The sequence below is a fragment of the Lissotriton vulgaris genome, unplaced genomic scaffold (assembly GCF_964263255.1).
Source record: "Lissotriton vulgaris unplaced genomic scaffold, aLisVul1.2 SCAFFOLD_870, whole genome shotgun sequence".
Lineage (NCBI taxonomy): Eukaryota > Metazoa > Chordata > Amphibia > Caudata > Salamandridae > Lissotriton > Lissotriton vulgaris.
The window spans coordinates 481,245-506,953 of NW_028255105.1; the positions used below are offsets into that span (position 1 = coordinate 481,245).

At 42.1% G+C, this 25,709-nt stretch overlaps 1 protein-coding gene across 1 annotated transcript in view; it reads left to right on the forward strand.

The window, feature by feature from the left end:
• Positions 1-24,821, forward strand: part of GPR153 (G protein-coupled receptor 153) — a 304,525-nt gene extending 279,704 nt beyond the window's left edge. Inside the window, exon 5 of the mRNA XM_086951864.1 lies at positions 19,048-24,821. Coding sequence (XP_086807990.1) covers positions 19,048-19,809 — 762 coding nt within the window. The 3' untranslated portion in view covers positions 19,810-24,821. The remainder of the gene's footprint in view (positions 1-19,047) is intronic.
• The last annotated feature ends 888 nt before the right edge of the window (positions 24,822-25,709 follow it).

Below are 25,709 nucleotides of genomic sequence, written 5' to 3' on the forward strand. Positions count from 1 at the left end.
AAGATCGTTTGGCTGTTTTACAGGACTTGAATGAAACAAGAAAATCCTTAAGCAACATAAAGTTAAAGCAACAGCCAGATACCACTGACGAGGCACCACAAGCAACAGCCCCAGCAAGGCCTGTCTGGATTCCAAAGATTGGGGATCTAGTCAGAGAAAAGAATAGCGGTGAAGAAGGAATTTGGGCCTTCTTACAGAAAAGCAGTACCTGTCTTAGCAGTCACCGGAACAAGATCAGTAGTACTACCGCCCCTTGCTGGTAAAAAGGAGAACAGAGTTGTAGCAATCGACCTGGTAAAACCACAAGCATGTGGCCTATAATCAACAGTAGGCCCAGTGGACTCCCGAGAAACAACAGAATACCCAAACTTGCAACAATCCAAGAGATTCAAACTGAAAGACTAATCACATTCGATCAGCCTGCAGTGCACAGAGAAGGACTATGCAATAATGCCATGGAACTCGTGCCTCTTGAGACACAGATTGAAACAGTTCGTCAAGAAACACCAGTCTACAATAATGTGGCATCAGAAAGTGCTACCGAAAGACAAATTGAAAGAACACTCGCAACAATTGACAGAACTGCCTCTGGTTATTTCATCGACTTCGACAACTTTTCCGAGGATCAAAGTAACCCCAAAGTGATGCCAGAAACAAAAATGACTTTTAAAGAAAAAGCAACGGAACTCTTTCATCAACTGAAGGAAATCTACCTTATTTCTCCATGGTTAGAGTTCTGGTTCGGTCTAGGTGTATTTTTCCTCCTGCTTTGGCTCATCATGGTACTTTGTTTGGGAAAATTCATTGAGGGAAAATATAGTACAATGGACACAGCAAGTCAGAACATCAACTTAGTCCTCAAACCACACAGATCATCCCACGTGCAGAAAAGAGAACTGTCAACAGTAAATGTCACAGCCATTCCAATACCCGGTGGGGTAGTATGGGAGAAAACTGACTATGAGATCTATGGTCCGGTCGAGATCCTGAAGTATCCTCATCAACTGAAGGTTTCCTTGAGTGACTTTGTAAAACCTAGTACATTCTCTGATGATTGGGACTTTAACAGTATTAATGACATGATGTCTGATTTAGTAATGTCAGCTAGATTCACAGAACATGATTATTTACAAGGTTCGTCTAGTTATGAACAGTTGTTCTGTTATACACATTATGGCGATCATTATTTGCATAAATCTGCACAGCCTAGAAATGTTTTTAAGTATAATCAATGGGAACATTGTGCTACACCACCTAAAAGCAGTTCTAAAACATTCTTTGAGAAATTCAAGTACTTCTCAGGGTTTAACACCAGTGATGCAGAAACGTTTTATTACAAACTGTTAGATAAAACAGGAATGAAAACAATGCTGACAAACACTAACTTAATATATTCAAAAGCATTTTATGAAAAAATGATGACATTTGGTTTTGATTATTGGAAAAATAACATTGAAACAAAAAACATTTAGGGTACGAAAGATTGGCAGGTACAAGGCCTAGAAGCACTATTCAGAACCTGCATGATACCAGAACAAATGATGTTTTTAAATGACACAATTCACCAAACATCCTGTCTTGGCCTAGCTAAGATCAAAGACCTAAACAAACCGTCTATTCCAAAGCCAATACCTGAAAATGTAACAACAGATATTGAGATAGACGTAACTAAAATTTTACATTTTAACAGAACACATCCTGATTGGAAGAAGTGGTTAATCTGGCCTACTGACACAAACAACTGTCAAGATAGATTCCTGAACAAAACAAAGGGGTTGAAAATGACCAGACAAGACCCTAGATACTCCCAGAGACAACATCCAGGGATAGTAACAACATACAGTGTAGGGAAACTCTGCCTCGAATGGCTAGGATCATCCACATTGGCTGAAATTAAGCAACACTTATCTTTACTTAAAGATGGTGCTGTTTGCGCGATTTTATTATGGGACCACGCAAACAGCGTCAAAAGCGTTTCATAGCGACCAGTATCTATGCTGCATACAACGAGGCTTGGAAAGTCACACAAATTGAAACAGCAGAAAAAATACGAGAAATTGATCGTATTAATTTGGAAAAATCACTTTCTGTAGTGGACAATGGGTTAATGACTCTGTCCTCCAGAATATATGCGTTGGACAATATTGTATCCTCTGCCTTTGATATAATAGACAGAGACGTGCTAATGTTACAGCATGGCCAGTCGCAATTACGTTCTATTGTACAATTAGGCTGGACGCTGCAAAATCTTCGTTCAGGCTATGTGCCTTGGCGTTTAATCAACACAACGTCATTGTTTTCCATTTTTAACCTTACTGATAAACAAATCAGCTTGGCACAGAAAGGAGCAGACTATACAATCCTGAGCATCGAAAAACTTGAGAGATTATCATTGACAATGTCAGAAAGTCCTGTCATTGAATGGATAATACACGGAATTATCACAATTCCGATAACAACTTTCCGATTTAAAAAGTGCCTTGAATACATACCTACTGGCCAGTATAAACGATTGGGTAAAGGTTATGTTAAGTTAGCATGGAAATTACCATACACACATTCATGCTATAGTGACAGCGACAAAAATGTATTTCTTAGTGGTGAAAATTGTAAACGTTCACTAAGCGGTATACTTTTGTGCCAGGGTATTAATTTACACGGAGCCTGTGAAGGTAATTCTAACATCCTTTCATGCCACCAGCTTGTCACACCTGCAACGCAGATAGAGCCCTTCTTTATGCACCTCGCGAATGGGAGTTACATTCTAAGAACGGATAACAGATGTTGTGGCCTTGTTCCAGGGAAAAGTTATCTCGTAAGCGTAACTTCCATGGTCAAATGCTGTATGCAAGCATTGTTCCCGAGCGGGCCTGGAGACATAGAGACTCCCATCTGGCCTCGTCTACATTTCTCTTCTGTACGAATTGATACTTTAAGCAAAATGAAATCTGTGCTTTTACAGACAACAGTGCCCATAACGTCATCAAAAGAGACGTATGATCTCCTAGTTGCAAGGACAGCTACGGAGGTTCATGACCTTTTATCAACAAATTGCCCAGTGCATTTCGTAGAAATGTTGAGCCAACTCCTTAACATGTCTAGTGCCACAGGCATCCCAGGCATATTTAAGACGATTTTTACGGGACTGCTTACACCATTTCAAGCAATTCTGGGAATCGTTCCAAATTTTGTCCACTCTGTTTTTGGCGGCATACCCCTATTTTTGGGACTTGTAGCAAGGATTTTATTTTTGACCCTCCTGCTTCGATATGGCAAGCCACAGCTCAGACATGACTCCTATGGGAATGGAAGAGACAATCCTAGCAGTGCGCTACCGGGACAGAATAACGAGAGTCCTTGGATTGGCCTGGCTGAGAGATCTAAACATGACCTGGTTCCTTTCATTCAGACCGATATGGCAAAATTGCATCTTACCTGTACTTCGATGTATGCTATGCGGAGATGAGTGCGTGTTGGACACCTGTCTTGCACTTCCATCAGCAGTACCAATGGATATCGATATTTTTGCTAAGTCTGATAACGGCTCACGCATTGTGTTGTCCCCAGCGGCTACCAATCCTGATGACGGCATTCATTGAGACTCCTGTGCTACGACTAGGTGGTAACAGTGGAGCGAGTGACAAAAGCAACATCACCCAGGTACGACCTTCTGTGAGCATTGCTGATCCAGCCTTTGATGACAGCAATCATGCTCACACTTGCCAAGTTAAAGCACTATCGAATTTGGTCGAACTGTCACCTGATTTTGTAGATCAATTCTTTGAGAGCCTGTCTGATATGATGTTCTCACCCGAACAGAAACAATAACTTTAGAGAAGCATTCCGATACACAGCGTTCCCATGAACTCTGAATTTGGCCTTCAGTTTTGAACAACAAAAACTGCTAAAAGCGTTCGAACTCTATTTTCCCCGTTCAGCAAGAATTCTTTTGAATTGAACACTTTTTAATATTCACCTTTTTTTGGGCACGAAAAATTCTTTGCTTAAAGTAAAACTATTCATAGAGAACAGAAGCTTCGACTTCTATTTTTAGATACATGTAGAGACATAATAACTTTACACCAACCTCTAGCACATTCTACTGCAATGCATTTATATGTGATGAAATTATCTCGCCCTTCTTCTGTATTCAGAGATATTTCATGTGTAATTCTTTTTGCAAAATCGTTCATTGATTTCATATGCTATCATTTTTGAATGATTTCTATGCTTCAAAAACGTACAGTACCTAAATTTTCACGTATTACAAATACGCCTATTTCAAATGCATATATGTATTTTGGGGTGGGCAATGTTACACATGCATCTTATTGCTCTAGTTTTAGTAATTTGATGGACATGAATTCGTGGAGTGGGTGTAGCGTTCTAATCTAGGATCCTGATCGATACTGCGACCTTATGCCCCTATTCGGCTATAAATCCATTTGTTCCCTACATTGGCATAACCGTTCAAGTACAATATTCAGAAACTCGTCTCTGGCCTCACACGAACAGAGCCACATTTCAGAATCGCTTTCTCTGCCACTTCCTTTGCAACCAATTAGTGCAATGACATAGCAGAAGTTACTATCTATGATTCCTAGATTAACACTCCGAGTTCTTCAACAAGATAAAAACTCAGCAACCTGGAAATCCCCGCTTGCTATGTTTTGATTAGTAATAGAACTCTAATGAGCACTGATAGACGATCACTTCCTAGTGACATCTTTATTGACGTCTTATGTCCAAAAACTTACGTCAAACAAGGCACCTTTCAGGTATAAATATTACCAACGTTGCCTTAAGCAAACGCTGCTAGCTGCCTCAATGCCATCGCTGCTGACGAAGCTGCTGTTATGCTGATGATACCATAGCTGCTATCGCTACTGCTATCGCTGCTAACTAGCGAACGATGGTGTGGTGAACCTAGGAGCTGAACAGCCGTCCCCTGCAAGAGCCCAGCAGATGCAAGCTGCCCGCGGACGCTGCCCCTCCTCCTCCTCCTCGACGCGCTGAGAGAGACGCTGTCTTTTCTCCTGCAGAGAAATCCAGCTCCGGCGTTTCTAGTCTACCCTTGCGGGTGACTGGGATATCGACCCCCTGAAGGAGATACCAGACCTCCATCATTCTATTCCAGAGGTATGGTGTTGACTAAACCCTTAGAGAGAATTCTTGAAGCAAATCTTGGCAAAACCAACTTAACTTAAAGCTACTTACTTACTCCCCTCCCAAGTATTAGGCTTAGGTCAGGTACACTGGGGTAGGCGTAGTTAGAAGCACCAGTTGAGTATTTTAGCCTAATGTATATATGAATGCATATATGTTTTATTCATTTTAAACCATTGTATGGCTAAGAAACCATATCAATGCTTTTACAGTATTATTTCGCAATACTCATCTTACTGTACGTACTTTTTATAATAACAAGTCTTGCAATTGTTGCAATTCATTTCTCTTGTACGAGAAGAAAGACTGTTCAATAAATGTTACCCTTTATTGAAAACGCCCGTCTCTCTATTCTCTACATATTGTGAAAGTAAACTGCACAACCACTGACTGAGTAAAATAACTGTCTATTTGATATTTTGATATTTGTGTGCATTTGTAAAGCGCTAACGTTCGCTCCCAAGGGAGCATCATGGCGCTGGGCGAGCTGCGGAGAAATAACTGAAAGAGTGGGGTGTGATGGAGGAGAGAAACTAAATGGCAGCCAGGACAGAGGAGTCTGGTTGTTTGTAGACCCATGTCTTGAGGAGTTTTCTGAAGTTGTTCTCATTTTCTATGGATCTGAGGTTGACAGGTAGAGTGTTCCAGGCTTTGGCTGCCAGAACATTAAAGGATTTTCCACCCTTGGTCTTGTATTTGAATCTGGGAATTAGAACCAGATTTGTCCCAGAGGATCTCAAGCAGCGCGGGGGATTATAGCGCGTAAAACGGTTTACAAAGTAGCGGGGCCCTGTGTTTTGCATGGTTTTGAAAACTGTAAGGAGCAGTTTAAAAAGGATTCTTTTATGCAGTGGCATCCAGTGAAGCGAATTAAGGGCTGCAGACGCAGATGACCTTCTGGGGAGTTGTAAAACCAGTCGAGCTGCAGCATGTTAGATGCTCTGAAGCTTTCTGAGAGTAGATTTTTTCACTCCGGCCATAAGGCCGTTGCAGTAGTCAAGTCGGGAGAGTATGAGGGCTACCGCGACTGACTTTCTGGCTGCAATTGGGAGGAAATCAAAAAATTTCTTCAGAGATTTTATTAGTCCGAAACAACGACCGGCAGTGATCTTAACGTGGTCATCGAAAGAAAGAGAAGAATCGAATTGCACGCCCAGGTTTCTGGCTGATGGGACTGCACTTGGAGGGGCCTCTGATCCTGGGGGCCACCAATCTTTCGGGCAAAAAGAAAGATTTTTACCTAATGGAATAATTTCCGTCTTTGCACTGTTGCATCTAAGATGGTTACTATTTAACCACTCAAAAACATCAGAGAGGCAGTTTTTAAACCGGAGATCTGCGTCAGTCAGCTGTTTGTCAATGGTGACGACCAATTGAGTGTCGTCGGCGTAAGACGTGACAAGGATCCCATGTGATTCCTTCACAGCTAAAAGGGGTGCCATATAGATGTTAAAAAATAAAGGGCTTAATATGGACCCCTGGGGCACTCCAGATGTAATGAGTTTTTCGCAGGATAGGTGGGGTCCAAGGGACACAGTCTGAGACCTATTTGATAGAAATGATGAAATCCAGGCCAAGGCTGCGTCTGTCACGCCGATCTCTCGCATTCGGTTAATTAAGATGGCATGCGAGATAGTGTCGAACGCTGCTGTGAGATCCAGCAGGATGAGGACAGCTTGCTTGCCCACATCCTGCAGGAATTTGATGGAGTCAGCAAGTTCGATCAAAGCTGTTTCGGTGGAGTGACCGGAGCGGAAGCCTGATTTCTGAGGGTGCAGGATGTTATGGGCTTCTGCGAAAGTTTTAAGCTCCTCATGCACTAAATGCTCCGTGACTTTGCCAAGAATAGGAAGTAAGGAGATGGGGCGCATGTTAGTCAAATCTGTTGGCGATTTGTTCTGTTTTTTCAACAGAGGTTTTACAGTGGCCTTCTTCCATTCGGCAGGTACAATTCCGGATTCAAGGGATTCATTAATAATGACATTAATGTAGGGGTTGACTGTGTCAATCAGGTGATGTAGAATGATGGGGGGACAGGAATCAGTAGGCGCTCCTGATTTACAGGCCCGGATTGCCTTGCTTGTCTGTTGCAGGGAGACTGATTTGAAACTGGAGAGAAGAGGGTAGTTAACTGTTACCTCTAAGGGGGTTGTCGAAGGAGGGGGAAAATATTTCTGAATGTTGACAATTTTGTCAATGAAGTAATCGGCAATTTGATTGCAAAGGCTCTCTGAGGGAGGTATATCGGTGGTGAGGGCTTTCGGGTGAGGGAAAGACTTAACTATGGTAAAGATAGTTTTTTGATTTTGGTGTGCTTCCATTATAAGATTGGTGTAATATTCCTTTTTTGCTGTTTTTATGTCAGAGAGATATAATTTCCTCTGTTGGACATAGCGTGTTCTGGAGACCGTGTCATATGCTTGTCTCCAGTGTCTTTCTAGTCTCCGACATAGAAGATGACTATTGTTCACACGACCCTAGAGATTGACTCTTGATCTGAGGAGCAAAGTTGTCATGTTGCACGGTTATTGGAAAACTGAATCCCTTCTTGTCTGTACCAGGGAAGCTGATCACTTCCTATTCAGTCAAGAAAGTTTCCAGTGACCTCTGAGCTAGTTGGTAACAAACCCAATTAAGTTTAGCATAGTCAGTAGAGGCCTGGAAGATCCGCACTTCTACATCGATACTACTGTTTATGTTATTCCAATGCGCAGGGCCTATTGGGAAAATAGGAACTACACTACAGTGGATTAGCAAAGGCACAGTTATGACGTCATAAGGTGTTTATACCAATGTACGGGCAGGCCAAATCCACGGCCTAGGCAATTCCATGAGTAAGTTCTGCACCCTCAATGAGAGCAATTACCCATTCAGGCTTTTCAAGAAGGAAGTTAAAGCCTTAATACTAGAAAATAAATATGTCATAAGAAAACTCTTTTGAAATTGTCATTCACCCTTTTTTAGATTCTATCCGATTGTTTTGTACCCTGCTCTTCAACAACTATATACAGCATATCATAAGAGATAGATGCTTTACTGTATTGCAACCTTATTTATTTAGAAATGTATAAAGTGCACAGCTACCTCCAACGGAGGTGTCCCGGCGCGAAGGCAGTCGACTGACACAGGGTGCACACAGGATTAGGAACGGTTGAAGAGCCAGGTTTTTAGAACTCGCCGGAATGCTGGTTCTGGTTTAGTCAAACGGAGAGGGAGCAGCATGGTGTTCCAGAGTTTCGTGGTCCTTACCGCGAATGCTCTGCCAAATATCCTTGCTTACAAAAGCGGGGAATTGTGAGGAGCTTCAGGTGGCTGGATCTCAAGGCCCGGTCATGTTGGTAGTGTTGGAGTCTGACTCTTGGGTAACCCGGGCCTTAGCCCCTGGTGGCTCTGTACGCCAGGGTGAGTGCCTTAAATTCTATTCACCTGATGACAATCAGCCAATGAAGTTTTCTCATGTGGGGAGTGTTTGAGTGATGGTAGTGATCTGGCTGCAGCATTCTGAATCATTTGCAGTCTGTGGGTCAGATATGCAGGGAGTCCCAAGTAGAGACCGTTAGCGTAACCCAGGTGAGATGTTAAACAACACTGGTCCGCAATATCTGAGGCACAGACTCGTACAATACAGCAACAAGAGAGCACTCAGATCTAATGACAAGAACTTTCTTGTCATTCCACGGTTTGCAAAAGCTAGGACGGAGGTCGTTCCTTCTCGGTTAAAACGGCCACTCTGTAGAACACTATGACGGAATACCTAAGGAAGATTCACTCTGCACAAATTTCCAGGAGAGCACTAAAAACATGGCTCTTTACGCTACCTAACTTCCTACCACCTGTTTCCATGGCTACGTCAACAGCACTATCAGCACCGGGACACCACCGTGAGAGATAGCAGCTCGCTTTATAAGCTAACTATTATTATTATTATTATTATGTAATTAGGGCGTAAACTACTGTCCTCCTGCAGCCCAATGGGAGGAAGTGGAGGAATTTAATGAGAGTTCAAAATTTCCCATAGCAGGACGAAGAGACTAGCTGAATCTGGCATTTGCAAGAAAGATCGGTATTGAATGTGAACCCCAAGTTTCTTACCGAGTCTACTGGCTCAGGAGAGTATTCAGTTCTTGTTGCCACCAGAGCACAGCGGGTGAGGAGGCCCGCTGATTGAAGAAGAGCTCCTTGGTTTCATCCAAATTCAGCTTTAGGCAATTTTGGGTCATCCAAGCCGAGATGTTACTCAGACACTTTCTAAAGTTGAAAAACGCAGCCTCAGATAGTTCTTTAAAAGAGAACAGAAACTCTGCGTAGGAGATCACCTTCACTACGAGGGGTTTGGCCAGGACTGCAAGCGGAGAGAGGTAAGCATTGAAAAGGAGCGGACTCAATGAAGATCTCTGGGAAACCCCACACACCAGGGGTTTCTGGGAAGAGAAAAAGGGACATAGAAAAACTTGTTGAGACCGGTTCTCAAAGAAGGACCAGATTCAGGACAGGGCCGTGCCCTGTATTCCCAGGTGTTTTAATCTCTCTAGGAGAATCGGATAGGCCACTGTGTCGAAGGCCACGGACAGGTCCAGAGGTACAAGAATTGCTGCGTTCCCCTGGTCAATAGTTTCGCAAACACTCTCTGACAGTTCTAGGAGTGCGGTTTCCATACTATAGCCTGCTCTAATGCCAGACTGGGAGATGTGGAATCGATTGTTTGCTTCCAGGAATTCCGAAAGTTGACTCTGGACTATCTGTTTGAGAATTTTCGCTGGAGCAAGCAGAAGAGAGATAGGTTGGAATTTTTTATATTCTGTAGGGTCTGCATCTGGTTTCTTGAGGATTGGCAGTAGGAAAGCCTTTTTCCAAGCTGCTGGAAAGATGCCCGAACTCAGAAAAGAGATCCAGATCTGGTTCAGGGGGGCAAAAGAGGGGGGCAGAAGTTTAAAGAACTGGGCTGGGCAGGGATCACAAAGGTGAGCCAGATTTACTTTCCAATCATTTTTTTAAGGAAGCATTGAAAGAAAGAGGACGGAATTTGGTCAATGACTCAATATTGTCCGGAGTAGCATTGTGTTCGGATGGAGTCAAGTTGGATGCGAAAATGGCATAGATAGATTGAATTTTGTCCTGGCAAAAGTTTGACAATCCAGCACAGAGGGAAGGGGAGGGAAGCACAGTACTGTCAATGGCTGCTGGTTTGGTAAAGCATTGAACAATTTTGAATCGTGCTTTTGCTGAATTTTCAGCTAATTTAACCTTCATCAGCTCTCTCTTTGTACAGCACTCGGATATCATGGTAGTCATGTTTGTGCTTTATAAGACACAATAAATACATTTTGGAAGCCAAGTATTTTGGAACATTGCTTTGTTGTTTAATCCTTAATGATATCCACACGCACATAATTGATAACAGATGCTCCAAGATCTTAATAAGCGTCTCTGCAGGTGATACGCCGTTTTAATATTACTAAATCCTTTGCAGTTTAATATGGGTTTACATGAAGGCAGAATATTATAACAGCATTGGATGCATCCATGAAAATACTTCAAACTGTTGTGTGTACCTTGTGTGTGTACTAAAAGCTGCTCTCTGTGACAATAGATAGAAATAGTACACAAAATCGAATATTTGTCGATAAATTATTTTATGATTCTCGTAAGAATTTTGCTTCCCTTTCTAAATGTTAACAAGTATGATAACCTCGTGAAGAATACATCTCCTGATCTAAAGTGTGGATGAACAACATGTTTTGAAAACTGTAGAACAAGAATAAGATACATTTTAATGTAGACTAAAATACATGTGCAAAGCCTGTATATAATATCTTTGCTTACTATAAAGAGCTTCAGTAAATTCAGTTTACTCTTTTGGGCTTCTGTGTTGCAACAAAAATTAAATTAATTTATAAGACAAATCACCTATTTACTCTCTGTAGTGCAGGACATGGGTGTGTTCTGAATTTTAGGGAATTGGACACCAGACTTAGGGCCAGATTTATCTTTGTGTTGCATTGACCTTTCGTCATGCAAGGTAATGCAAGGGCAACGCTACACTAAAGTCAGACTTACCAAGCAATGCAAGGGTACCTTGCATGGCTTTGCAGTGCTTGGTAAATGTGGAGGAACACAAGGCAGCACAAGTACCTGCCTTGCGTTACTATGCCTAAGGGAGGTGTTTCATGGATGGAGCATGGGTGTTCCCAAACATTCACCCATGGGTTTTGGCACATTTCCAGATTTACAATTAGCGGTAGACCTAGGAATGCGCCAAAATGAAACGCCTTTACTGGGATGCCTAACGAGGAGAAATATATTGATTTCTATTCGTTGTTTCTCGTGCTACATGTACTGCATTCGACAGCACATGTAGAAAGAGGAAAAAGCTTCAGAGGAGTGTTTTTGTGCAGGAAGGTGGCTTTCCTGCTTTAAAACAAACCTGCCTGTTACGGAGGCACCCTTGCACCTTAGGGCAAAGGTGCCTGTGTTGGCGCAAAGCAGCACATTGTGCACCTATGCAAGGAAAGTACAGGAATGTGCCATATAATGTTAAATATGGCGCATGCCTTCCCTTTCACGCTGCGCAGCAAGGTGTCTTGCTGCGTTGCGTGAAAGTTTGGTAAATCTGGCCCTTAGTGTATATTTGTGTAACACACTAGCATTTTAAGAATAAAGGGCCAGATGTAGGAAACCTAATACCGGTCGGTAACGGCCGAAATTACCGAATTTCGGCTGTTACCGACCGGTATTAGGCATTTCAGATGTAGGGGCCTAATTTAGGGATTCGGTAATTTACCGAATCAGTAATTTAAGGAAACACTCAAGTGAGTGCTTTTCACTTGTAAGGATTTGTTATTTACCACCAACTACAAGTTGGTGGTAAATAACAAAAACCGTTAAAAAAGCAATTTTGTGCTTTTTTAACAGTGCCATGTGGCAGACATACATGCCCTTAGGTCATGTATGTGTGCCACATGTGCACCCATGTACTATTCAGGGGTGCAACAGGGTGTCAAGTGACACCCTGCCACCCTTGAATTTGTTCCCCATTTTACCGAATCGGTATTTACCGATTCGGTAATTCCCATTCATTCCTATGGGCCTGGAGGACCGATTCGGTATTTACCGAATCTTACTGATTCAGTAAAAAATACTGAATGGATACCTACATCCCATTTACCGATTCTAAAATACCGAATCGGTAAAATTCGTTATTTTAGAATCGGTAAATCTGGATTACCTACATCTGGCCCAAAGTGCCATAAAAACTTTACTTAATGATGATATGGTAGGGCAATGCAGAATTCTACTTTCATCTTGCTGAAAAACATTATATATGGTCACAGGTGTCCTTGACGATACATCATATCCTAAGTAAGTAAGATGGGAGTTCTTACATTTTACAAAACAATAAGAATTTATTGATGTGGATGTTGGGATACCCTTAAGATCTAATGTTAGAGTATTTGCATAATTGTTTCCATGTATGTAGTTGTATTCCTAACAGTGCTTAACATTTTGTGTTGGAAAAAGTTCCCCCAACTTCAATCTCTGTCTTTATATTTTTTTAGTATACTTGAGTATAGTACTGGGCAAACTGAAGGATGACAGCTCTGAAGAATAATAAAATAACACGTAATAAACCCTCTATCTGCAATTTATGACCATCGAGTATAAACCTATCAGAATGAGTCCTTCATTCTGATTGGTAGAGGATTGGTCATTGCAAGGAAATGACTGATTTTCACGGCCTCTTTGCACTCTTGTTGAGCTAATATAATTTATCATAAGATGTTGATGGTATGTTGGAAAGTGAACGATCTGACGTACAATTTAAGTGTGCATTTGGCAATAATACTTCAGCTGTATTTTGGACTAAACCTCAACATCTGTGTAAGTCATAACACATTTTTTCTAACGATTAGCAATCTGGAGTGCAACCAAAGGCTAAACATGCTTATCATACTTCTTTATTTCTAGTCAATGTATTTTTAAGTTCAAATAAGTTTCTAAATAATCATGCCATAGCCACATTCTTACAGTATGACACATATAAGCAAAAAGTTCAGTTCGGATTCAGAGCTAGTACTCATTCTGAAGATGAAAATTCCAATGTAATGTATATGCCTATCTTTTCTATTTATAGTGAAGTTGAAACGGAATCAGTCATAGACACGTTTATATTTCCATCATATTTACTTCTTTTTCAGAATTTAATTGTTTGCTAAATTAAAACTGTATTGTACAAAAATATAAAACCAACATTAGTAACAAATCTTTTTATCCAAAAGGAAGTGTATACAAAAAATATTTGCATTACGAATGTCTAAATTAAATAGCAAACCTCAAGAGTGGATTTGATTGTTTTAAGAGTATGTTAATGTTTCTTACTGTAAGGGAAAATACACCCAAATAGCTATTATACAACGTCATTTATAGACCAAAAGCACCCCATTTGGGTGAGGTAATCAGATTGTGGGATGCATCTGAAAAGGAATTTGCTTAATAAAGTGTCTTATGCCTTAAAAGGTTCTCATTACCAGGGAGACTCAATATTCGAATTCCTAACAATTTTCTTAAATGTGAGCTGAAAGTCAACGATAGATAAGTAATTTAAAACATCCATTTCTGAGTCCATGTAAATATTTAGAAATATAGAGTATCTATCTAGTACTGTTTGAAACTAGGCGCACCTGCGAATGGGGCAGGTGTTGTATGCCCTCTGTTAAGAATAGTAGTTTGTAAATAAAGTAAGGCTTAATGTTAATATACAAATGTAAATATAGGAATACAGAAACCTAGCATTACCTCAATTCACTTTTTTTTGTTCTATTTAAAGAATAGTTTCATGGGCATTCAGACTTTAGAAAGTATATTACAATTCAAAATTTGCGAACCTACGTGACAAGAATTTTCAATTCTATTAAGGACACGGAGGCGAGGATTATGCTTTCTCATTTCTTTATTAGAAATGCTCAGCCACCAATTAGAAAACAGTAAGAAAAAACAACACTGCAATATCCATGAGTACTTAGGGTATCACATGACCAACCATAGAGTAACTAGTATATAATGCCTCACAGAGAATACCACATCCTCTTTCTTTGGCGACTTAAAACTGTTTAAATGAAAAAATGGACAGTCCAACAAGAAGATCGTGGAAGAAGGAAAAAACCAGCGGCTAACAGTAATCCACTGCGAGGAAATTCCGGATGTTTGCAGTCATAGAGAAAACTGGAATCTGTAGATGACCACCAAGCAGGCCAAACCGGGCTGGACAGAAGCCTTTATTTAGGATCAGAACCTGAAAATAAATATAGAATCGTAATTCACACTTCCTCCATTTAGGAAAGATATCATCAAAAAGGGGGAGGGAAACGGGTAACAGAAAGAAACAAAGTACAATATGCAATCTGCAATAATCAATAACAATGTCAACACATGCGAAATGCAGAAATATGGGTGGGATAATCCTCGCCTCCGTGTCCTTAGTAGAATTGAAAATTCTTGTCACATATGTTCACAAATTTTGAATTCTATGTCAGGACTGGAGGCTCCGGTTATGCTTGTTTAAAGCTGATCCACCACAACAGAAGCAATATTTGCAATTGGATTATAATAAAAAGTATTGAACATAGAATCAGATGACTAATCAGCGGCCCTCATAATGTCAATTAAAGTCACCTCCATAGAAAAAGCTTTGGAAGCCATAGCCCCAAGTGCCGAATGAGCACCAAATTTGGAAACATCAATACTAGCCTCATTCATGAGCCATCTCACCCAACAGGCCAACGTAGCTGGGGTCACAGGACGAAAAGGTTTCTGCAGAGCAATCAACACTTGACCCTGCATATCTTGACAAAAAGGAGCAGTACTCACCTCATAATCCTTAAAACATTGAACCAAACAAAGTGTCAGATTATTGGGAAAAGATGGATAGGTAACTGAAGACTTATTACACTTAGTGCGTCTGGAGATAGCAAAAGTAACACCTTCGGGTGAGAAACTACGACCTGCCAGGTCCAGAGCACGAACATCAGAAACGCGTTTGCATGAAGCAAGAAACAATAACATAGTCAATTCCGCAGAAAGTTGCTTGCGGGATAAAGAAGAATTGGATGGCCAAGCCCCCAAGAATCGTAAAACAATGGAAACATCCCATAAGTCAACATACTTTGGACAAGGCGGTTTTACCAGCCGAATACCTTTAAGCAACTTAGAAATTAAAGGATGTTCTCCAGCAGGCTTGCCATCAATATTGATATGACCTGCAGAAATGGCAGAACGGAAATTATTAACTGTCCTATAAGCAAGACCTGACGAGGCGATAGAAGCCAGAAAGTTCATGATCAGAGAGACATCCGCGGAAGCGGGATCCACTTCCCGTTGAGCACACCAACCACACCATCGTTTCCAAGCCGTTGCATACCGTTTGTGTGTGTTGGGAGACCAAACCTCGTTGATAAATCAGGTAGCGTCTCGCGAAAGGCCTGGGATTTGCTAGCGATCCCCGAAACCCGCAATGCAACTAGGAGAAGATGACCTCACTCGATCAGGGGATGCGGATTGTTGAGCGGGTCCAGCAAGAGATTCCACCGCTGGGGAAGAAGGAGCGGCACTGCACAACTCATTTCTAGGAAAACTGGGAACCAAGCTTGAGCCCTCCACAGAGGAGTGATCAGAATCAGCTCTGACTGATAATGCTTTGTGCGAGCCAAGACCCTGGGAATCATCTTAAACAGGGGAAAGGCGTAACACAGGAGAGAGGGCCAGGCTTGCAGAAATGCATCTGTGTGGCCAGGGCCTCCGTATCCGTAAGCCAGCTGAAAAACAGGGAAAGATGAGTGTTGAGACGAGATGCAAACAGATCGATCTGGCACTGACCCCAAACTCGGGAGAGAGAGTGGAACACTCGAGGATGAAGCCTCCAATCGCTGAAATCCCGAAGGTGGCGAGAGTTCCAGTCTGCAATCAGATTGTTGTGACCAGGGAGATACTCTGCAATAACTGTAATCTTCTTCTGAAAACAAAAGTGTCAAAAATCCATGGCGATTTCCGCCAAGATCTTGGACTTTGTTCCCCCCAACTTGTTCACATACCGAACCGCTGAAACATTGTCCATGCGGAGGAGTAGGACAGTTGGTCCTGCGCAAAGATAGACAACAGATCGCAAAAGATCCCGCCAGAAGTTCCAAGCAATTTATATGGAGAGACAACTCCTCCTGAGACCACCGGCCTCCTGTCGACATTTGACCGCAATGGGCTCCCCATCACCACAGACCGGCGTCAGACTCTATCATCTCCTCCGGGGTCGCTCCGAACAGGGCTCGTCCATTCCGAGACTCCATGTGCTCCAACCACCATATCATCTCCCACCTCGCCTCCTCTGAAAGAGGAACCAGATCTGAATGGCGAAGGCCTTTCTGGAGATGACGGATTTTTAAACGTTGAAGCGCCCAGTAATGAAGAGGGCCCGGGAAAATTGCCTGATTCGAAGAAGCTAACAGACCGGCAATCCGAGCTTTAGACCTCAAGACACACTCTGTTTGGATAAAACTAAACTCAACTCCCTCTTGATGGCTCTGATCTTATGATTGGGCAAGAGGAGTTGGCAAGAGAGGGAATTGACTTGGAAACCCATAAATTCTATCGACTGAGAGGGAAAGAAAACAGACTTCTGAGGGTTCACTAGAAAACCCAGAGTTTGTAAAAGAGTGATTGACCATTCCAAGTGGGTCATCAACATTTGAGGGCAATGCGCCATGATTAGGATGTCGTCCAGATAGATGATTAGATGAACACCCCAGGCTCGCAGAGACTCTATAACAGGCCTCAGAAGTTTCATGAAGCACCAAGGTGCCGGCGAGAGGCCGAACGGGAGAACTTTGTACTCAAACCAACTCCCCTGCCATTGGAACTGCAGGAACCGACGATGAGGACCGTAAATGGGAATTGACAAATACACATCCTTCAGATCGAGCTGGACCATCCAGTCCCCTAACTTATCTTGCAGGAGTGCCATGCTCTGTCAATACCCTTTTTTGGGTCCTTAGCATATTTTTTAAGATATGTCACCATTGTAGGGTCTACTTCCGGCGTGTGAGCCAATTTGTCTGCCAAGTCAGGACGCGGACATTCTGACCGAAGGCGGGCCCTTACGCCCATCTCAAATGGCTGGCGAATATGCGCCTGCACATATTCTGTCACTTCTGGGGACGGAAGCCAAGAGGAGGAGTTGGAGTGCACAATATCAGTGGGCTCGAATGTGAGAAGCTAAGGATGCGATGGCGCATCAACAAAATGTTCCTTACGGGCTTTCTTAGAAGGCGGAAGACCATCTCGACCCGAAGACGAGGTAGAGGATGTGTCATCATTATCCGTCTGATGAACTTGCGAGGCCAAAGCCTCCTCTTACCACCAGAACACTCACTGGATAATAGCTTAGCCAGTTTGAGAAAGTCAGACTTATGAGGATTGTGGGGAGACTTTGAAGAAGAAGCACGCCCTGAAGTTAAAGGCAATCAGCCTTTTTGCAAGGCATAATTAGAGAGATGGAGTTTCAAGAGTTCAATTGCGTGTTCTATCGCTTTATTTTCAGAATGTTGAACGCCCTGGTCCAGAGCTTCAACTAAATCCTGCTCCATGGAACCAGAAGCATCCTCATCATAATAGTCATCTTCCTCATAATACTCTTCCATAATTACACCAAGTGTAAAATATAATGCCCACAAGCGGAAGGAATAATGTAATGCCAAAGGCAAAAATCTGGGGGAGTGGCTATGAACCCCTACAGCAAGCCAAAATAAACAGGTGTGAACATGACTGAAATAAAGTAAAAAGTGGAGGGAGGGCTTGCCGCAAACAGCCACTCTAGGCAAACCCTATGCCAATTATACAGCCCAAAAGTGTAAATTGTGCAATTAGGGCGTAAATGGGGATGCAAAAGCAGGCTTGTGGGCAAAGAGCTTGATTAAATGTTGCTCCGATGCTAAACTCCGTCTGGAAACGGAGATAAACGAACAAAATGGGCGCCGCGCATGCGCGGAACGGTCGCCTGCCGAAAAAACAAAGAAAGGGCTACGCAATGCAATCGCATAGCCTCTCACCGTCCCCCAACTCCCACTCTACAGACACACAGGCGCGGGCGCAAAGCGCCTGAACTGGTGTGGTGAGCGCATGCTCCCCGCAACGTTATGAAAACGGGGGGCACCTAGAAATTGCGATAACGGCAAAAACACCCCGCAGGGCACCAACGCATGAAGCGCGAGCGCAGCTGCTAACCAACTGCCGAGAAGCAGCGCAAACAGAGCGCAGATATAGGCAGCAAGCACAGTAAGTTACTAGGCAAATTCAAGCTGTACAATATAGCAAAGTAGCAGAATCAAGTACAATGCATGAAAAGGTAAAAAGCACTCAACTGGCTGCAGAGCAGCAAAGAAAGAGGATGTGGTATTCTCTGTAAGCATTATATACTAGTTACTCTATGGTTGGTCATGTGATACCCTAAGTACTCATGGGTATTGTAGTGTTGTTTTTTCTTACTGTTCTCTAATTGCCTGCTGAGCATTTCTAATAAAGAACTGAGAAAACATAATCGGATCCTCCGGTCCTGACATAGAATTGTTCTACAAGAGTATTTGCCAAAGCCTCCCGAAACAACAAGTGAACCTGCTTTTTATGCTAACATAGCTAATAAACTTTCTGGTGCCAAAGAATGGGTGGATTATTTTTCTAAAGTCTCTGGGTTAAAACATTTCTCGCTATCTTTCTATCAAGTCATGATCATTCATGAATCTTTATTTGTGCCATAATTATCACGTGCAGCATGTTTTGAGTACTCTATTGCACCATGGCTGATTATTTGGAAAAGCTTCAATGTGTTTTTTATTTTCTTAGGTCCCACCGACAAGGCGTTACTCTCACGATGAAACAGAGATATGGACCACAGGTCACATTCCTGCTTTTCTTCATGGTTGGGGATCAGCAGAGGACATGGCGGCGGTGTCCTTCTTCAGCTTGCCTCGACATGAAAGGAGGAGAAGCAGCGGTCAATCATACCACGAAGAGGGCATCCCACACCGGAAACGGAGGAAGTCAACAGAAAGCGTCATTTCAATGAAACAGTTTGCATTGGAAGAACTTTACAAAGATGATTATAAATGTTTTAGCAGGGAAGAGGTAGTCAGTTTTATTGACGAATCACCGCACCCGAGCCCAAGAAAAAGCTCGCGGAGGCCGTCTTCTATTTCTATTATACCAGAAACTTTCGCACACCAGACTATTGCCTTGGCTCACTTTCCTCTCACAGACTTTGAGCGGGAACCTCATGCGTTACGCAGGTGTTCGAACCAGGGAAAAACGTGTACCCTCATAGTACCTGCTACCGTCAGGTCTCAGGAGGAGGACAAGCATATTTACACAGAGGGGGTAAAAGGAATCCACACGAGTGCAAAACACGATACTCCAGCTGTAGATGAACTACCAGCAAGGAGGGAGTTTTCTGAATCGGGCCAACACAGGACAGCTTTGAAACCTGCATGGGGCGATCAGGAAAGTGGACACAATGAAAATAAAGGAAGCAATAACAGCTTTTTAAGTTCTCCTGCTTCCTCAGGGTATATAACATTTCATTCTGATTCCATAGGTTCTACATCTTAGGCAACACAAGAGTGTTTTTCTTACTAATGGGTTTTTCCATTCAGTTTCCTTGGGAAGCTGGATAAGTTGTCTTTTTGACTTTGTCTAACCAATTGGACATGAGCAGAGCACCAAAGAAATTACATCCATGATCATACATTCATATAATACTTGGAAAACTGGATTCGTTTTTGGGAAAACATTCAGAATTAAGAAAAAAAAGCTACTTTAAGGCAAAAAGTACATTGTTTCTGTACTGCAGTTCTTCCAAACTTTTTTATATTTTAACAACTATGGCATATCCTATCTGAATGAAACCAGAACAGCGAGTAGAAAAAAAAACTGCTGTGTTTCCCACGTGCTGTTTTATAACCTACTTTTAATATGTCCATGAGGAGTAATATTTGAAGCCTCATATTTTTCTGTTGATTATGATTGTGCATGATATCTGCTTTTTTGCATTATTTCCGTCTGTATAAAACAGTACTCGAATAAGAGATATTTCTTAAAATATAGGCGCATTTATCATTTGAGAAAGAAACTGTTACAAAGTTAATTCGAGTGACATTTTGGATAAAAATACGTTTAAAAGTACAATATTTTATGATGATGGTGGAGTTAAGGATTTAAGAGAAGGGTCCAATTTGTTAAGAAACGGTCAGCAATATCACAAGGTATTCCTGCAAAAGGTCATCCTACTGAATAAGAGTGAGTTTAATCGGTATGAACGTAAAATAATTTGCTCATGCGGTCATAAAAGAAATATATATTTCGACAATGAGGCCTACAAAAGACACTGTAAATGTAAGCATCAGTCGTTCACAATGTAATTTTTGGGATTTGGTAGGATGTTTTTCTCTGGCATGCAATTGGCAGAAGAAGAGGAGTTGAAAACAATCAAATACATCTGTTTTTATAGTCAAATCCGGGCAAATAGTCCAAATGTTGACAATAGTAGTGTTTATGAGGTGCAGTCAAGATTAAAACCAATTCGGTACAGACACATACCTTAGAGAAATTGACAAGAATTGTTAACCTAAATGGTAAAGTAAAACTTCTCTGTGCAAGTAATTACAGTTTTACGATATTGCTGAATGGCGCAATTCTAATAAGCCAGGATGAAGCATTTGCATTTCACTCTTCTGGTTAGTTTCTATAGGCACTTTTGTGCACTGCCCTTTATATTTACATTTTACATTGTACTTCAAATGTCATAATAGGTCCTTATTGAGCACATCAATTTCAGTTTTAAATCAGGTAAAGTATATTTCTGGATCTATTAATCCGAATCTGAATCTGTAAATTCTCTTGGTAGTATTACTATATTTGCACTAAACCTTTCTCCTATGTCTATGCACCAAAGGCACCAAAGGCAAGCAAGTAACACTCAACTCTATGGATCTTGTGACATGTCTTGACTCACTCTTGGCAACTCAGACCACCATTTTTTATCTCAGTTACTGGCCTCCTTGGCAGAACAAGACTTTGTGGATGAATTCCCATAAGTCTTCACCACCTTGTCCATCCTTTAAGGCCACACTGCTCTCTTGGGTGACTTCAACCTCACAGACAACACAAGCTCAGAAAAATGAGATTCGCTCTTCAACCTCAATGTGGTACAGCATGTCATACAACTAACACTCCAAGGGCCACATTTTCAAACTTGTCTCATCAACATCACCAAAAATCCAATGCAAACCGCCCATACACCTGGACTGGACCGACCACTTTGTCATCCCTATCTGCCTGCAGAGCATCCTACCAAAAAACGAAGGTCAAAACAATAGAACAGACCAAACCTTCACATCCTCCAAAGCCTTCTCCACAGACAGCCTAATTCTTGAACTCATCTTTCATTCTATCAACTCCATGTCCGATGTCAACAAATTTCTATACAAGTTGCTTTGGAGGACAATGTAAACACACCAATTAAAACACACAAGCGCCAGTCAAAGCCTTCAGCATCTGGTATTCCAGCTGCGTAACTAAGGCCCCCACAGCCCCCACTGTGTGGGGGGGCATTGCTGCAGGCACAGTACTCAGGCTCAGCACAGTACTCAGGCCTGAGAGCTCCAGATTAAATCCAGAGCGGGCCTCTCTTTGTCCCTTGCAGGGGGCCCCCTCAACTTTTTTTATGCCACTGTGGTACTCTAAAGATCTTGCTGACAATAAACAAAACATATGCAGACATGAAAGAAAATGGAAGAAAAACAGAACTCCAGATGTCCTTATGATACTTTTGTAGCTCATCACATCAGTCAATGCAAAGTACTTTACCGGCACCATCAATGATGTCACCAACAGAAGCAGAATGCCTCACAAGACAATGAAACACTATACCAACCCCCTGCTAGACCCATATATCCCTCAGTCCAAAGAAAAGCTCAATGCCATCAATCTCTTATTTAGTGAAAAAAAAAGATCTGATAGCGCATCAACAACACCTAATGTGCTTCTTCTCTTATGCCCACCCCTTCCCGGAGCATCCTGCTATGGTCAGCTCTGAAAGCCTTATCTCTCACACATCTCAATAACATTCTCAACTCCCACAAATCTACTCTTTTTGATGATAACGTTTTACCCTAATTTTTCTCAAAGCTTTCTCTGGGGAGGCTCTCTCACCCCATGTCAACATTGTCATTGTCTTCTTCACTCAAGGCATCTTTCCAAAGGCTCTCAAGACAGGCCAGATCACACCACTCCTGAAACACCTACACTGGACTCTGATGACTTCACCAGCTACCAGCCAATCACTCAGCTACCATTTATTGGCAAGATAATTAAAAAGGCATCCTTTGTTCAACTCAGAGTTCACATTAATGCAAACCATCTCCTGCATAACTACCAGTCTAGCTCTGGATCAAACTGCAGCACAGAAACCGCTAACTTACACACAATAGACAATGCCCTCCTGACCTCTGAGAAAGTTGATCCCTAGATCCTTATGTTGTAGAAACTTTTAGATGCCTTTGACACAGTTGACCAGGGCACCCTCATACACACCTGGGAGTATCAAATGGTATTCACCGGCAATGTCCTTAACTGGTTCTCCTCCTGCATTTCCAAACAACACTAGTTTGTTCACATGAGCACCTCCAGGTCCCAAAAGATTCCTGTCACCTAAGGAGTCCCCCAGGGTTCAATACTGCCCCCTGTCATATTTAGCCTATACACAGAGCAGCATGGTGAACAGGCAAGAGCATCAGTATTCACCAATATGGTGATGACACACAACTCTTCTTGCAAGCCCCATCTGCTTCAGACATTCAGCTTCTCAGACACTGCCTGCACATCACCCAGACCTGGATTTTCAGGGGCTTTCGGAAGCTCAATGCAACTAAGACAGAGTTCCTGTTATTTGCCAATAACAACAAACAAGAACCAATTACATGAAACTCCAACTATCACTGAATGCCAAATCACTTGGATGGACTCTGAACACAAACCTCATCTTCAAGGAACACACTGCTAACAAAAAGATGGCCTGGTGCCAGCTCTTTCTGCTGAAGAAAATTAATCTGTTTTTTTTGCTCCAGAATGTGACTTTAGTATCATTGTTCAAGCCCATGTACTAAGGGCATTCAATATATTGCAGAATGTCTCCTCCAGGGCCTCATGAAATAAGATCACAACACCTCATCCTTATGTAATGTTATTAGCCCCCCATTGCCAGCCTTTACCAACTTCAAATCAAGCTCCATCATTTAGGAAGCCATCACAATCAATACCCCAGCATAGCTTACAGACAAGTGCCCCGTCTCTTATGGTTCTTACACACCTGGAGCGAGCATACCATCAGACTGCCGTAAAAAAAAAAAATCAAGGCAGCCCACCTTTTCTATCTATGCACCCAGGATCTGGAACAACATCCCATATCCATTAACACTAATGACTGCTACTCAAATTTAGGAAAAAGCTGACAATGCACCGCTTTAAAGTATAGTACATTACAATGCATAAACTGTCCACAAATCTGCTCCTCCTCTTATCACTCATTGACTTTAAGCTTGTCTTTGTCCCTGTTTAGCTCTCCACTGACTTTTAACTAGGTTCTCACTATAGAATTACCACAGACATGCATGTCAAATATATAATATATTGTCAAATCACTCATAATAAAACTCTTGGATATGGTGAGTACTGAGATGTAGGCTTACTTTTATCTCAGAAAGTTATACACCAGTAAATACAGTGGTCAAAAAGCCCGCGATATGCCATATTATGAAGTTGGCAAAAGCACACTAAAAATCAAATTTAATATTTAGATCATATGTAGGGTAATAATAAAGTTATGTACTGGGCCATGTAAAGCATGGATGACCTGAGGAATGCTTTCATTTAATGCTAAGGTAGCTGGTCATTTATATTGTACTTGAAACAATTTTACAGGATTGTGATAATCTCTAATGAATATGTAAATGTAATAAGTCTCTTGAAATACAGTAAGTTCTACTTTCTGAATTATACTCTAATTTTAATATATGTTAACATTGGGGTCCTGCTTACTTATATTGTCCCCTCTCTGAAGCTGACATCCCATGGGCACAGAATTTCCTTGGAGGAAAGCAATTATTTCCAGGCGTCTTGCAATATGGGAATTCTGGCCATGGAGAGAGGATCCACGGAGAGAGGATCCATACCTGATCCTCACCTCTTGGAATTATCTCTGATGGCAAGACTGTTTTCATCTGCTTTTCACTTTTAAGGCACTCACTGCTACTTGGAGTGCATCAAGAGAAGCTTGTTGCATAAGAGCCATAAAAGGGAGGCCTCATTTTCACCCTGTCATTTACCAGCACAGTATGTTTTTTCTATGTATGTTTCATTCCCTCAAATGCTTATGCACTTAACATTTTTTCCAAGCTGTTTTTATCTTCCTCTGTTTCAATTCTCTTTGTACTTTTGGATATGTGAATCGTAGTTTTTATGCTTCTGTATTGGATTTTGGGTCTTGTGATGACCTCTGTATTTTGAGGATTTTCGAACACCTAGGAATGGTGTGCTTCACAAATAAATGATTCAATAATGTCAAATTAAGAGTAAGACTATACTTTGTGTGAACTATGGCAGCAGCCAGTGGATCAGTAATATACACACAAGTGACTCTTACATTCAGACCCCTGAACTATGAATCACACGTTTTATTTTTACAATGGGGGTAACATACTTGAAACCGACACTGACCTCTAAAGTGCAGTGAGTGGTATTGGACATTTTGTAGTGCTACTTACTTGGTAAACCATAGGTGTTTATTCACTGCCGTAGACATTGGCCTTTGTATGACACCAAAACATGGTATTCATTTAATGTACATTTGGTTCATTGTAAGAACTGATTCATAAAAGCATTTATGGCTAAAGGAAGTAGAACTACGGGAGTACTTTTTATATACTCTTACACACATTTGTGAACCGGTGCTGAAACTTCCAATTCTGTGTTCGCAAAAGTGTACCGTGGGCACAGTCCTTTCTATTTGTACTAACTGCCAGGCGCGGTGCGTCCATTGGGGCGTTGGGGCGTAGCCCCACTAAGCCACATGGACGCACGCACGCTAAGCAGGCAAAATGCAATAGTATTTGCCAATGCTCCTTACCTTGACCTTCTGTCCTCGACTCCTTCCTCACCTCACGCGTCACGCTGCTGAAGCCTGGGGGTGGGGCGACATCGGCTGGGCTGCGGCAGCTTGTTTGAGTGGCACAGGGCTATACCCAGCCCGAGCATGCGCAGAGCACAGGCTTCCACCTTTACAAGGGACCCAAGGGTGCTGCTTCATGCCGCCAGGCCCCGGGTCTAAATGGGCGATCAGGGCGAATACTAACTGTGCCCCCCCAGGCGCTGTGCAGCCACGTCACCGGCGCACACAGTCACGCTAGACCTTGTGCTGGTGCGTGTAGTGAGTTCAGTGACTGTCTGCTGAGTCT